This window comes from Actinia tenebrosa, unplaced genomic scaffold (assembly GCF_029948245.1).
Source record: "Actinia tenebrosa isolate PJP-AT-01 unplaced genomic scaffold, QUT_ActTen_1.0 PGA_scaffold1__47_contigs__length_23844297, whole genome shotgun sequence".
Taxonomy (NCBI): Eukaryota; Metazoa; Cnidaria; class Anthozoa; order Actiniaria; family Actiniidae; genus Actinia; species Actinia tenebrosa.
The window spans coordinates 16,137,570-16,153,595 of record NW_028292578.1 but is presented as its reverse complement, the minus strand read 5'-3'; the positions used below and the strand labels follow the sequence as shown (position 1 = coordinate 16,153,595).

The 16,026-nt window shown below is 36.7% G+C and overlaps 1 protein-coding gene across 1 annotated transcript; it reads left to right on the top strand.

Moving 5' to 3' along the window:
- Window positions 1-3,375: 3,375 nt before the first annotated feature.
- Window positions 3,376-15,523, top strand: LOC116296880 (polyunsaturated fatty acid 5-lipoxygenase). The gene is made up of 11 exons (XM_031704990.2): window positions 3,376-3,501; window positions 8,196-8,270; window positions 9,488-9,845; window positions 10,120-10,258; window positions 11,065-11,183; window positions 11,301-11,523; window positions 12,042-12,403; window positions 12,609-12,715; window positions 13,151-13,253; window positions 13,715-13,933; window positions 14,543-15,523. The coding sequence occupies exons 2-11, from the start codon at window positions 8,197-8,199 to the stop codon at window positions 14,774-14,776; spliced, it is 1,938 nt and encodes a 645-aa protein (XP_031560850.1). The 5' UTR covers window positions 3,376-3,501; window position 8,196; the 3' UTR covers window positions 14,777-15,523.
- The last annotated feature ends 503 nt before the right edge of the window (window positions 15,524-16,026 follow it).

Below are 16,026 nucleotides of genomic sequence, written 5' to 3'. Positions count from 1 at the left end.
GGCTTTTCAAGCCATCAAATGGTTTCCCCTTTCTTTCCATTCATTTATTTGGCTTCCCTGAGTGGCTTTTCGCAATACTATGAATGAATGAAACCTTTATTTGAAAATAATTAAAGCCAGGGTAGTCCCTACAGAAATAATAAAAGGTCTGCTATCAATGGGAGCCCTGGCAAAATATTATAGTTCTAATTACCTTAAAAACGAGTAACGCAAATTAAGATTCATTGATTCTCATATAACACTTTGTTACCATCTTATACTATCAATTACCACTGGCAAATAAAAATTAATGCTTATGCTACAGCTTTTCCAAAACAGACAGTTTCTGAAATTCCATCCGGAGTAAGTTTCAACATCGACAGCTCGATTTTTTGAATGATTCAAGCGGTTTAATTAAGCCTTATTGATCAATTGCTAATGACTCGTTTACTGAGCGTGGTAGGAATAATTACATTTACATTACATTTATAATTACATACATAATTGCCTTAGGCATTTGATATTTTTCTTTTATTCTCTCTACTTCGTGGTAAGAATAATTAGTTTAGTGAATATTTCATTTGATTTTGCTGTGAAAAATCGGTGCATAAATTTCCTGTACGATTAAAAGCAGTAAATTGGATTTTCGAAATTCGTGCAGGTATTGCTGCCGTTTACTGCATTTAGTGGCTTCGCGCGCCTTTCAGCTGACTTCCCCTCAGCCTTCCTTTCTTTACCGCTAATCTTGTGCCTTCAGTTTTCCCTCCGATATCTATCAATCAGATGGCTTTCCTAAACCAAATCAACCAATTTTCCTTATATCAGCATTTCATTGGCTTCTCTCTCCTGATATCTAAATGGCTTTCCTGACTTTGAATTGGTCTCCATTCCTTCCCATTCACTTAGTTGTCTTCCCTGATAATTTTTAATCGGATTATTCTTCCCTAATAAATTTAGCCGTGACTGGATTTTCCACAGTTGGTATTACAGAGATGGAGAAGCCATCTAGTCTGCTTCTCTGTGGCATTTAAATGGCTTTTCAAGCCATCAAATGGTTTCCCCTTTCTTTCCATTCATTTATTTGGCTTCCCTGAGTGGCTTTTCGCAATACTATGAATGAATGAAACCTTTATTTGAAAATAATTAAAGCCAGGGTAGTCCCTACAGAAATAATAAAAGGTCTGCTATCAATGGGAGCCCTGGCAAAATATTATAGTTCTAATTACCTTAAAAACGAGTAACGCAAATTAAGATTCATTGATTCTCATATAACACTTTGTTACCATCTTATACTATCAATTACCACTGGCAAATAAAAATTAATGCTTATGCTACAGCTTTTCCAAAACAGACAGTTTCTGAAATTCCATCCGGAGTAAGTTTCAACATCGACAGCTCGATTTTTTGAATGATTCAAGCGGTTTAATTAAGCCTTATTGATCAATTGCTAATGACTTGTTTATTGAGCGTGGTAGGAATAATTACATTTACATTACATTTATAATTACATATATAATTGCCTTAGGCATTTGATATTTTTCTCTTATTCTCTCTACTTCGTGGTAAGAATAATTAGTTTAGTGAATATTTCATTTGATTTTGCTGTGAAAAATCGGTGCATAAATTTCCTGTACGATTAAAAGCAGTAAAATGGATTTTCGAAATTTGTGCAGGTATTGTTGCCGTTTACTGCATTTAGTGGCTTCGCGCGCCTTTCGGCTGACTTCCCCTCAGCCTTCAGTTTTTATTCATCCTATCAATCAGATATGGCTTTCCTAAACCAAGTCAACCAATTTTCCGTATATCAGCATTTCATTGGCTTCTCTCTCCTGATATCTAATGGCTTTCCTGACTTTGAATTGGTCTCCATTCCTTCCCATTCACTTAGTTGGCTTCCCTAATAATTTTTAATTGGATTATTCTTTCCTAACAAATTTAGCCGTGACTGGATTTTCCACAGTTGGTATTACAGAGATGGAGAAGCCATCTAGTCTGCTTCTCTGTGGCATTTAAATGGCTTTTCAAGCCATCAAATGGTTTCCCCTTTCTTTCCATTCATTTATTTGGCTTCCCTGAGTGGCTTTTCGCAATACTATGAATGAATGAAACCTTTATTTGAAAATAATTAAAGCCAGGGTAGTCCCTACAGAAATAATAAAAGGTCTGCTATCAATGGGAGCCCTGGCAAAATATTATAGTTCTAATTACCTTAAAAACGAGTAACGCAAATTAAGATTCATTGATTCTCATATAACACTTTGTTACCATCTTTTACCATCAATTACCACTGGCAAATAAAAATCAATGCTTATGCTACAGCTTTTCCAAAACAGACAGTTTCTGAAATTCCATCCGGAGTAAGTTTCAACATCGACAGCTCGATTTTTTGAATGATTCAAGCGGTTTAATTAAGCCTTATTGATCAATTGCTAATGACTCGTTTACTGAGCGTGGTAGGAATAATTACATTTACATTACATTTATAATTACATACATAATTGCCTTAGGCATTTGATATTTTTCTTTTATTCTCTCTACTTCGTGGTAAGAATAATTAGTTTAGTGAATATTTCATTTGATTTTGCTGTGAAAAATCGGTGCATAAATTTCCTGTACGATTAAAAGCAGTAAAATGGATTTTCGAAATTTGTGCAGGTATTGTTGCCGTTTACTGCATTTAGTGGCTTCGCGCGCCTTTCAGCTGACTTCCCCTCAGCCTTCAGATATGGCTGAAATCGAATATCCGGTATGCGTTATCAGTTGACACTTGCCTCTTGCCAATTCCCTAATTAATCTCGAATTCTCTATTTATTTTTGCTTTAGTTTCTTAACATTTCACTAAAATGAAGTAAAGAATAATTAAGCGGTCTGGGATTGAGTCCATGTCTTTTTGTTTAATCAAATAGAAATATTGAATTAAAGATTATTGACCACGAAATGCACACTAGAAGTTACTTCTTAATTACATATATCGTTTTGGATGGCTCATTTCGACAGCTGGAAATAAAAAAGGAAATTGGGATATATTTTTGAGCAGTCGTACTGCTGTTTGGATCAAATGTCTGTCGACAGACGACTAGTCTCAGTCAAACTCACCTAACTTGAATCGGGATTTTTGCTAATTGGATTGTGAATTAATCTGAAAAGCCGATCATGTTGATTGGCCGAAAGCTGGACGTATTTCGTCATTAAACAGCTAAATATCAGAAGAAGAGCTGAAATAGAAGTAGAAGGAGAAGAAGAAAAAAAGAAGAAGAACAAGAAGAAGAACAACAACAAGAACAACTGAACAAGAAGAAGAACAAGAAGAAGAACGAGAACAAGAACAACAATAACAAGAAGAAGAACAAGAAGAATAACAACAACAAGAACAACAAGAACAAGAAGAAGAACAAGAAGAAGAACAAGAAGAAGAACAAGAAGAAGAACATCAAGAACAAGAAGAAGAACAGGAAGAAGAACAAGAAGAAGAACAACAAGAAGAACAACAAGAAGAACAAGAAGAAGAACAACAAGAAGAAGGTGAGAAAAGGAGAAGGAAGAGTAAGACGTTCCTTTTATTTATGGTTCAAGTTCAAAATTGTTTGATTCCTTACTTGCTGAATATTATTTAATATTATTATTCCGTGAATTTTCTTTCAATCTGCAGAGTAATTAGCGCGAATTTTTTTTCTGTCTAAATTCAATTGTGGCTCCCTCGTCCCCTGGGGAATAGGAAGGTGTAAGTAAAGTAGCTTGCGGGTTGATACTTTTGATGCTCTTAAAACCATAACTTTCTTAGGACAAAAATAAAACAAATCACAACATTGATACCTATTTCACTTCCTCTTTCTGAATTTGTTCCTTTTTGCCTCAAAATCCAAAATTGTGGAAAATAAGGATCTGGATTTACCATTTGGATTGGACTTTTCTTAGGTGGATTGTCGGATCGAGAAAAAAATGTCTTCAGTATTTCAGCTTAAAATCGATGTTAAAAGTCTAGCAATACCCGAAGGATTGCTTTGACGCAGTTATTTTTAAAAAATAATGAAAAACATGGCTCTTATGAGAAGGAAACAGTTAAAGGTACATAGTGAGGATCTGTGAATTTATTCCACTTATTTTGCTATTTTGTTTCATCTTTATGGAACAAGAAATCTAAAAACCTTTCAAAAATCAATTATCTCACTTATGTCCATGCTACATCGCGTGCTAAAACAGAAAAAAGCAGTAGTACAGCTAACATAGATACTGCAAAGGGATAAAGGAATTTGTATTCAAAGGGGATGGGCATCGTGTAAGGTATCACCACATCAGTGCGCTATTCAACTCTACTTCCTCTGACGCCTGTGGAACTCTTTACCCTTTCGCAAGAAAGGGCTTGTCTTCGCTTGAGTGAAATGGAAAAAACCCCACATTTTTACTGTTTGGCAGTTTAATCAAAAAGTGCGGCTTTTTTTTTTTTTTATTATTTTTATTTCGTTTTCCTTTGCGGATTCTTGGTTTTAGACTTTCTTTTCCTGTGCAGATTTGTGGCGTTTAACACCAGCTACTTTAGTCGTCCCATTCGTACTTCAGACTGCCTACCACTACTTCCACCTGTCAGTCGGCTGTCGGTTCTGTTCCGAAGTACCGATCATTTTCCTAAAGAGCTAGTTAATTGGATATTTTTAGCTTTGATTCGAGTCAGGGCCTTGTTAGTTATTTTAGGTTATTATAGTATCATAGCTTTTGCTCTCGGGGGCGTTCCTCTTTTGACTATGTTGTCTTAGTTGAATACTGGTGTTCAAGTTGTCCAAGTTAGTTTAGTCTACTTGTCTTTATCAGTGTATAACTGATCAGTTTGCGACCACGACAAAACCTTTACAGGAAGTTGTTTAAGATATCAAGAGTTGGCCTCAGTTGACTCTGTTGTCTTAGTTGAATAGTATTTCAAGCTAGTTTAGTATATTTATCTTTATGTATACTTGCGACGACAACAAAACCTTGATTACAGGAAGCTGTTAAGATATCAAGACATGCCTGAAGTTATCAGACATTCAGAGAAAGAAAATGAAGTGTCCGATGTAGACACGGAGGCGAATATTTATGTTCATGACGAACATACTTTGGAGGAGCTAGGTAGACAACAAAGATGGAGCTAGAAAATTAAGAAAAAGGTTTACTATGCCGTTCTGAAGAAGCAACTGGTTGTTGATTTACGACAATAGATACTTCAAACAACTGTAATTGCTTCTTGATGATTCTTGGTCTTTGATTTCCTCCCCTCCCCCCCCCCCCCCCCCCCCGCCCCTCCCCCCTGCGGATTTTGGTTTTTAGCACTCTCCTAGCCAGAGGTAAAGCACTTTATACTCACTACAACTACTCTCGTGCCTGATTTAGATCCAATCTAAAAATTAGCCGCTTATGTCACTGTAAACACTAGGCTATTTCTATCTGTTCTCTGTCGGTTCTTTTTCGAAGTACTCATTTATTTTTCCAGACGATAATTGATGTACATTCATTAGAGATTCCAAATTTTGCTGTCGATATTCGTTCTGCGGTTAATCGAAAAATATGGATTTTTACTTTTGATTTTTTTCGACTTCCTTTGCGGATTCACGGTTTTATGCTTTTGGGATTTTTTTTTTCCGTCTCCGTCGTTTTGTGTTTTTTTTACGTCCCCTCCTATATTTTAGCCACATTAATTTTAGCGGTATTCAATACAAGAGGCTGTTAGCGAGTGTGTAGGGTCGTCATTTCGTTCCAGATCCTATTAAAGCAGGCATATTTTATAAAGGTAAGACTATTAAAGTATTGAAGACCTCTTTGTGGAAAACGTTGTCCGGGATATCACTGCGTAGTGAAACGCTCATTTATACTCGATAGAAATAAAAGCAAAATAAATAAGTTAAAGTAATATATGTTTTTAAAGAAAAATATAAATGACAACAAATCAAGTTGGTTAAGCTAGTTTTTTAAATTCTAATTAACAGACTCTCGTTATAACTTATTTCCCACGCAGGAATCGAACAGATATATATATATATATATATATATATATATATATATATATTCATCTTGCAACTCAACCTTTGCTAATGATATTATGATAATATAATTGATATTCGTCACCGTTATTTCTTGCACGGTGCGAGAAAAATACTTTATCGATTGCGCAATCCGATGGCCATCCCTAAATTACAAGATTACGAAATTAAAAGTATAAATCTGATTACCCAACTGAGTCCAAAACTTATAGTCGCAAATTGACGTAGAGGTAAGGATCTAGATCTGACTTCTTTTGACATTTCATGCTGAAATTCTTAATAATATGTTTATATTCGAGAAATCTAAAAAGCTTTGTAGCAAGGAGCGGTGTAGTGATAACACGTCAGTATTGAAAGTGGCTTGGATACCTTTGCGCATGCGTAGATCAGTGCTTTAGTTTTGCCTTCCCTCGTCCTTCCATCCTTTTTCCTTCTCCTATTTTGTTTTATTACTCAATTTATTTTCATTTTCCCTTTTCTTTCTTTCTCATTTGCTTTTTCTCTTTTCCTTTTCCTTTATACTTCTCTCTTGTTTTATTTTCTTTCCTTCCTTTCCTCTTTTCCTTTAGCTAGCAACTAATGAAGCTAGCAGCTTTGACTCCAAAATTCCAAAATCATTGATCAATCCAATTAAAGCTTTGAAGTGATTTTCACAAAATTGACAAGCGCTTTAAGATAAATAGCCCAATTAAGACACTTCCATGTCCTCGTTATATCAACTTTCTGTTTCATATATAGTAAATAATTGCCTTTTATATTGATTATCAACACAGTTATTAACCACATATTGAGAGCAGTTCACAATAATATTGTTATGCAAGTCACAAGTTAACAGATCGTTCTGCCACAAGCTTATCAAAAAGTTGTTCTTTTACTCCTGTATTGTTTTGATGTAGATGGCGACAGGTAGTTGATATCGGTCGTTAAGTACTAATAAATATAAACAAGTTAGACAAGAAAAAAAGATCTGAATGAGGATAACGACTCATGTAGTTAAAACTCGCTAATTAGTCTTAAAAAACACAAACTCAGTGATAAACGAAGTAGAGTGCCAGCGTCGCTTTTCTTAAAGACAGGAACAGAAGAGAAAAAATATTGAAGATTTTCTAAAGGAAGTCAGGTATGTAAACTTCTGTGATCAATAAAGCTTAATGTTCTAATAAATGATCCTTTGACGGTCTTCATAGCTAGATTTTTCGACAATAAGAAGCTACAACAATTTTATCTTAAAGCTATTCAAGTCGGACTAACTAGGTTTTTTTCTTTAATTCTGCAATTTTTCAAGTTTTCAAAGTTTTAACTTTTCTAAGTTAAGCCTTTATTTTCGTTCTGTTGTCATCGAGAACAATGCACCCATAACTTTAATGGTTGTAAGCAGCGTTCAAAACTTATATCCATTATGGTTAAATCATAACTACACTTTTCAAGAAAGAACTAGATTTGTTGATAAGTCTAGTCCGGCAAGTAAGAATTTATAACACAAACAACTTTTGTTATTTAAGATTCTAAAGAGTTAATGCGTGTCGATTCTTGGGTCATAGCACTTGAACGAATACCAGTTGACTAGCGATAGCCTTACGTATTGACATATTTGTTTTAAACAAGAAGGCCATCTTATTAACGATGAACGGCAATTAGTGTTCAGGAAAGATGACTAAATAGATGGTAGGGAGTGAAAAGAAAGGAAAGAAAAAGCCGAAATAATTCAAATAATTTGTATATTTGCGCGTTATAAATATCTGGGGCTCCAGTAAAATTCGGTTGAGAAATAACGTATTTCAAATAATGGCCAAACAATGTCAAACATAGCAAATGACTGTCACTCAGATATATATTGAGTGGTATGCTTTTACTTTGATAATGATGTTAGGAAGGAAGTAATGAAATGGTTCGGCGTTTCAATATCAGCAAGAAATTAAAAAGCTAGAGTAGGCTATGGTATATTATAAGAGAAGTTATGGTATAATGAGAGATCAAAGTTCGGTTTATATATTGATATATGCTTTCACAAGTGCTTTCAAAATAGTAGAATTTTGGTTTCCAAAAGGGGGGTGGGGAGGAAGAAAAGAGAAAGAAAAATCAAAATAAAGAATTGAAGGACGGAAGAGAAGAAATAAGGAGCACTAGAAGAATATGAATATATTGATAACTACAGATATTGATAAACGAGAAGAATAATGACGTCAATATAATTATGATTATTCGCAGAATGGATCCTGAAAAGCATCCCAGAACGCACCTGCTGTTATTTATCTGTTATTTCTACCTACCTTTTATTTATAGGTAAGTATAGCTCCCGCCTCAAACAAAAAAATATTGTTGTACTGTGTGTTTTTTTTTTTCCGTTCTCTCCTATTATTTAGTACACTTTTTTAATCATTAAATGTTACATTTGACTGTTTCGTCTAGCAATTGGGCTTCCCGTGCTCTAATTATCCACACCAACGCAAACGTAGTAAAAATAAACCCCAAAACGTTTTTCATCCAAAATTAAAATTACGCGAGAGAAAATTAATACGAGCGAGCAATATAGATGATGAGAATGCTACGTTCGTTGAGGGAAGCCCTAATAAATATCTTCAATGGGCTATTTGTGTCAATTATGGATTAATGAACAACCTTACCATTGACATTGATTCTTGAATTGTCCCTCCTCATAAAAATGGCGCCATTTTCTTGTGATAAAATATAAAATGCCATAAAAAAACATTTATATAAAAAACCATTAAAGTTTTGACTAAGACAGGTATGACGTAATAGGACGTTTGCATGATGGCGTCATTTGACTCCCACTACCATAATGCTTCGCGAATTTTCTTTCCTATTTAAATTTGTATTCCCTCATGAGAATAGTAAGACAATTGGTGCTAATTAACTGAACGAAAGAAAGTGTACAAGGGAGTACTCGTCTGGTAGTGGAGGTCAATGACTGGACGCCATCATGCAAACGTCCTATTTCACGGGGAGATCTAGATGAGGTTTATAGAAATTGCATTCTGTATACCAAGTACGAAATGCACCATGGGTAATATGTACAATCATGCGAAAAGTCACGACAATTTTGAATATTTACAAACATATTTTTTTCGACATAATTTCATATGAACTTACTGAGGAATTTAATGCAGCATGCAACATGAAGCATATATGCGCATGCAACAAAACCTTCATTAACCTTTTTTGAAATTGCTGTACATATGTGCAAAGAAAGTCGCATGATTGACGACAGAACAGAGAAACGCAAACTACCACTGAAGAAACCTATCAATTTCAATCAGCTGTTAAAAGTCTTTGACTGTTCATTATCTACTCTAACCGTTCTTTGGTTAAATTCTTACTACATTGTGCTGTCAGCCAGAAAGATTTCTATCGATAAGTTGTGCTGTCAGTTGATGAACATCCCGCACAAAACAAGACAGGATATGACATCAGGTGAAAGCCAGCAATGGAATTTTAAGGGAGGAATTTTACAGTAACATGGCTTATTTTTTCTGTTACAGCGCATCTGCTGCTAGATGCCCGGTATCTCTACCTCAGAAGGTTACATCACAAAACCCTTGTTATCAAGTCCGAAACTTGGCGTTAGAAAGACAACGTTCAATCTACAGCCTCAAACCACCATCACCTTTACTTCCATACGCTCGTTTAAACATGACAATACCGCAGTACGCTGAGTACCTCAAGACAGATCCTTTCTTGAATCACCATGCTCAGCTTTTGATTGGCTTGTCTCAGTTGAACAACAAAACCTTGTATTCCTACATGAAGGCGACTCAAAACCTTCCGCGGATTCCAGAACTGAATGAATACGCAGGCATGTTGAGCTTCTTTGGAGATTATCCTGAAAAAGTCTTCGGGGTAAGTTAGACCAAGGGACAGTAGAACCTCGATTAAGCGGCCACCCTAGAGGAATTGTCAAGTGGCCGATTAACAGGGGCTGGCTGTTTAACGGGTGGCCGATTAATAGAGGTTGGCTGGTTAATGGGTGGCCGATTAATAGAGGGGTTAATGGGTGGCCGATTAATAGAGGTCAGCTGCTTAATAGTTGGCCGCATTCTACACTACTTCAATGATTTTCCGAGGCGAATATAAGGATATTGATATGTGCAATTGGTGATTATTTTCATGGCAGGAACACGTGCGCAGACCTTCACAGTACGAACTCTTCCAATCCGACCACTCGACCTGGTTATCAGACGATTTTTTTACTCAACAGCGATTGGCTGGAACCAACCCAATGGCGATCAAACAAGTGACATTTTCTAAGAAACGTGAGGAACTTCTTTGCTTTCTTTGTCTGGATAACTTTAAAATCTTAACAAATCTTCCCCAAAAAAACAATAAACTTTGCATCCCACATGGAAAGGAGTGTCCATGGGTGTTTAGGGCATCAGCGACAAAATTTGACATACCGGGTTGCTGGTCATAGCAATGGGTTAATCACATACGCGGATCATGGGGCAGACTAACCTCTTCCTTAGCCTTCAGCCGAGCTTTCTGATTAGTCTGTAAACGTTTGCACGATGGTATCATTGACCTCTACTCCCAAACTCTCTTGTATACTTTCTTTTGTTCAGTTAATCAGCACCAATTGTATTAATATTAACATGAGGGCATACAAATTCAAATAAGAAAGAAAATTCGCGAAGCATCTTGGTAGTGGGAGTCAAATTACGCCATCATGCAAACGTTGAAATCTCCGGCGTAGCCTTAAATGCTTCGCGCTACCATACGAAGCTTGAAAGTATGGTCTTCGGTTACTTTTAATTAATAAAAATAATCCCAATAAGTCGTCTCCCAACAAGATAGCAACTTTCCAATTTGGAATTAAGGACAAAAGGAATCCTATACATGCGCGTGGCAAATCCTCAATATATTTTACGTGAGGCAAGAAAAGATTATAGTCTTAAAATTCACTCAGAATTTTCAATATTTTCCTATTCTTTTTAATGGAGATTAAAACTGCCTCCTGCTAAAGTGTATTAAAAAACAAATTATTTTTCGACTTAAAATCAGAAGTGTAATCAGAAAAGGATCTATTCATGCTCATTTTAACTAAAGCTAATTCCTTCATCAGGTGGAATTTACTGGCAGGAATTGAAAAAGAACTTGAATCCAAACTTTAACTGGCAAACAGCTTTTCAACAAGTGGCTGGTAGTTGTGTGTCCGGCATATCACAGTATAGTCTAGAAACGGTAAGACTTAAAACCATAACCAAACAACAGATAAAAAAATAACCGACCAGTTCCCTATTCTCGGATCCGAAAGTATACTACAGTATATAGATGTCTTAATTTGCTTTTAATTTAAAGGCAATAGAACACGGCCACATCTTTGCCATTCGTCATCCTCTTTCTGACAACATGGCGAAGATGCGGGACATTGCTACACCTCCCGTCCCCCACCCCCCACGTGAGATGTGGCCAATGCGATCTCCCATATCGCTGTTCGTGTCCGTACCGACGCTTGATCGGATTAATCCAGAAAATAAGAGGAAGCTGAAACCTATAGCAATTCAAATGGATTATAAACCAGGTAAGGATATTAAAGTGACATAGACTTTAGAGTAGGTTTCGTATGACTGTGGAAAGCTTATCAAGGCACGGACACGGTCATGACACTGCAAGGCATACGCCAGACCAAAGACAGTGCGCGAGAACTTACTCTCCATCCAATTAAATTAATGCCCAGAACTGACGATATGAGCACGGCCACGTCGGGGTCACGTCACTTCCAAACCAATTAAATTGCGCAAGAAAAAAATATCAGCCAATTAAAATTCTAGAAAACATCACGGTCACGGCACTTTTCACGAGAACTGCTCTATTACTCACTTCGTTTGACAATGGTGCCCTTTCAACACCGAAACGTCACGTTACTTCCTCTTAATTATTCTTATTTCCACTGCAAGTGTTTCTTGATTACACACTCTTATACTTAGGAATACTTAGGGTTAGTCTAGCCTCATTTGCGCATCGTGATGGATATAGGAATGCGTGACTGTCCTATTTCCACTGTGTACCAAACCGTACCCAAATTCTTCATATTTACAGATTCTCCTGTTTACACACCTCGAGACGGCTGCAAATGGACACTAGCAAAACTCAACGTCCAACTTACTGACCTCGCCCAAGCGCAACTCATAGAACATCTCAGTAAGGTTCACTTCACAGTCGAGGCATTTTGCGTCAGCCTGCAAAGACATCTCTCAGAGTTCCATCCACTTCACATTATTATGAAGTACCATTGCCGAGGAGTGATCACATCAAATACGTTTGGCGCGCCAGTCCTGGTTGCGCCAGAAGGGTTTGTAGACCAACTGTATCCAGTCGGTTGGCAAGGTGCATTTACTTATATCCAGAGAGCGTCAAGTGTTACTAACTGGGAAGACTTGGACTTTGAGACATACAACAAAGTACGTATCGAACCGCAACCTTAAAATTATATATTTTGGACCCTGAAATAACTTCTGGGCTGATCTAAGTCAGCGGAAAAATCCTCGGAGAAAGATCCTCGCAATATGATATAGGAATCAAGGAATGAATGCGCATAGGTTTTAATATAGGTAACTATAAAGTTCCATCTATATATTGTGCATAAACTTATTTTTGATTTTGTAGAAACGAGGGATAGATGATGCAGAAAGCCTGCCTTACTTCCCATACAGAGACGATGGTAAACTTATTTCAGATGCGATCAAAGCAATGGTGACGGATTATATCAATGCGTGAGTATATTTAATGAAACAAAGCTAGTGTGCGCACGAACGTACCTATACGGACGTACTCCAGGGCACAGAATAAGATGATTACATAAATCTACTGACATTTCGGACCTAGAGACTTAAATTGACTGTTGATTATAAACCTCTTGAGACCATGATGATGGTCTTTATCTATTTACTTTGGGCGTAATGTTTTCCCATTTCAGTCCGCGTGTCATTCTATGAGATTATTTGTTTGAGTTGTACTCATACTCATCCGTTTTCTAATGTTTAAACAAAGAAATGATACTCTAGAGAATGACACGTGGTTTGAAATAGAAAAAAAACCCTCAAGGTAAATAGGCCGATACTTCCAACAAGGCCTCGAGTTGGTGGTCACGACGTAGCGCGCAAACCAAGAACTGCATTAATTGATTTCATTAATCTTTTATAATCCAGGTTTTATCTCAGTGATAATGACGTTAGAGCTGATAATGAACTGCAGACTTACGTCAGCGAGATTTCAATAGATGGTAAAGGACCATACGGAGGCACAGCCCAGGTAAACAACGACCACTCTATACTACAGCACAGGGTGTTCTAACGCAGTAACAAGCGTGGAATATCGAATGCTGTAGTCTTATTAGCTTTCTCGTTCTCAGGCTACTTCCTCGTTCTCAGGCCTCGAGCGATATTACCTTTCGCTCCAAGCCTATGAAGAGTAACGAGAATTATGTCCGAAAATGATAAATACTTCAATAATTTTTGACTAGCCTACCCTCGACCAGCACAACTCTAACGTCAATCTTATAGTAATCCACCAGGGCTGGTTTAGTCAGTGAGTGTGCGAAGGGTGGATAGCGCTATGCCGCAGATAAATCCTCATCCAGTGGATAAGTCGATGCTGGATGTTACCCAATAAATGTATCCACTGGATAATATCTATCCGTCGGATAGCGCTATCCACCCTTCGTACACTAACCGGACTCAGTTATGATAGGCGCGCCCATATTCTATTTTCAGATAAAAGGATTCCCACCCAGAGTAAAATCAAAGATGGAACTCATCGACATCATACATCGGTTCATATGGTTGATGACAGGCCAACATGCCGCAGTCAGCTTCCCGTTAAGTGATTACGGGATCTACCCGCCTAATGCTCCTACTAAGCTATACAACGACTCACGCGGGCCAGAAGGGCAGTTCTCTATCTACAACCTTCCTTACAGATTTACTGCTGCAGTAAGTACTGGTAGATTTCGAATGACTTTTGATTATAGTATAGCATACAGTTATTTCAAAAAAGAATGAATATATACCGAATACTGCATACTGAATAGTGCATTCCAAGACCGAATTGCATTGTGGGTCATAGTGACATTGTCTAAAGTAGGATTAATAATTATTATTTATTCTATTTTTAGCGTATTCCATTTGAAACAATATACCGACTACATGTAGAGTTAATTGCTGTATATTTACATTTTATTATAAATAAACGAGACCCACAATGCACTTCGGTCTTGGAATGCACTATTCAGTATAGTATGCAGTATTTAGTATTCAACCGTTTTAAAGATAGCTGTATATATTACCTTCATATTTTATTGATATCCTGAAACAGCTTCTCGGCTGATCAATATCAGGGCTACAAGGCTAATTCACAGATCGAATTGGATTTTTGCGTGTTATGTTTTGCGGAGGAAGGAAAACCCCTCTTATCAATAAAGGGCCCAAAAAAAGTATACTCGCATAAGATGCTGTGAGTGTATAAAATTTACAACCAATTTAAAAAATAAATCTAGCTTACCAAACTAATGTTTTTGATACTGAATATTTTTCTTATTTCAGATTCAGAATCGTGCATTCATTAGCCTCTCGTCCTTGCGTCTCGATCGGTTATTTGACTATGGCCCTTTACTTGAAGATAGTCGAGCCCGTGAAGTGCTTTACAAACACTACAGTAATCTAGTGAACAAAGTAGAGCTGGTATTGGACGAGAGGAACAAGAATCGCCATAACACTGGATTCCTTACATACCCGTATCTGCTTCCGAGATGGCTGCCTAATGGTGTGCAAACCTGAATGGAAGCATATGCGCTTCCTTTTGCTAAATTTAGTAATAGCAGTCTAAAGCGCATTGAGCTTAGATATCATTCGATTTTGCCATATCATCATATGAATTTTGGAATAAAAGGTTTTTACGTTTGGGGGACTGATAGAGACAAGGGCAATTCAAAATGCAGCAATACTGCGCAATAAAGGCTTTTACGACAGCCATATTGAAAGACAAATTGAAAGCAATAAAAATAATAAAAATTTTAACTCATGTAAAAAATCTATAATCCTTGAAAAACATTGCAACATTGCGATTCACAATATTCTGCTAATTTTTCGCTGCCGTCAATTTTAGATGACGTAATCGTCCGAACCAAACCCGAATACAAATCAATACTAAAAACTCGTTCCATCGAATATCAGCTCCGAATAGCAACAAACCGTGTTGATCGGAATTCTCTCGTTTGCATTCGGTTTTGGTTCGGAAGATTAAGTCTGATTTTTCCGCACAGTATTGAGAATCATGCAGTAATCCCTCTCACAATATGGCTGCCGAAGACACATCTGAATATATATAACATGCGTATACAGGGGAGTTTATAGAATAGTGAATAGAGAATGGGGACAAACAATTAAATATAAGCACACGCAAAAATATGCAACATTTTCGAAAGGTAAATCATGTATTCCAACCCGATTTTTTATCACCAGGCATAAAGCATTGAAGTTAAAACATTTTATGTAATATCAAGGACATTAAAAGATGATGCATTACTCTAGTATTATGTGATGTACCCAGGGCAGTGCCGGGATGAATTTTTCAGATGCATATAGTTTTAAATATGTGACTTTTGGTTAATTTCCTATTAAATCCCACCATATAGTACCATGAGCTCACTTATGACACTAACTTCAACGCAAATTCCTTTAAAAGCGTTAAGAAACCATTTCTTGTTTTGTAAATCTGTATAAATTTGGTTCAAGAAAACAATAACTACTATTTTAAAATTAAATCTAAACAGATAAATGTATGAGCAATGGAAAGTCAGTTTACAAGATGCTCTCTGCTTTCGGATAATTCTCTCGACATATGGCAATATTACACAAAGGTATGTGCACTGAAAAGCTCAAGAGAAAGTGACGTCATCTTTGACGTCATTCAAAATATGACGTCATTTGGTTTTAAAAAGCAACAGGTTGAAAAGCTAGCTCGAGACTCTTGGATTTTCTCTTGTGATACCTTTAGGCTACTTAATGCAAATAGCATAGCATATACC

What these genes read in the sequence shown, in the direction of transcription:
- LOC116296880 (XM_031704990.2), top strand. Translation starts at nt 8,197, where the DNA reads ATGGATCCTGAAAAGCATCCCAGAACGCACCTGCTGTTATTTATCTGT. An exon ending in ACTTTGAGACATACAACAAA is followed by an intron (nt 12,404 to 12,608) that starts GTACGTATCGAA and finishes TTGATTTTGTAG; the next exon opens with AAACGAGGGATAGATGATGC. An exon ending in CTTACAGATTTACTGCTGCA is followed by an intron (nt 13,934 to 14,542) that starts GTAAGTACTGGT and finishes TTCTTATTTCAG; the next exon opens with ATTCAGAATCGTGCATTCAT.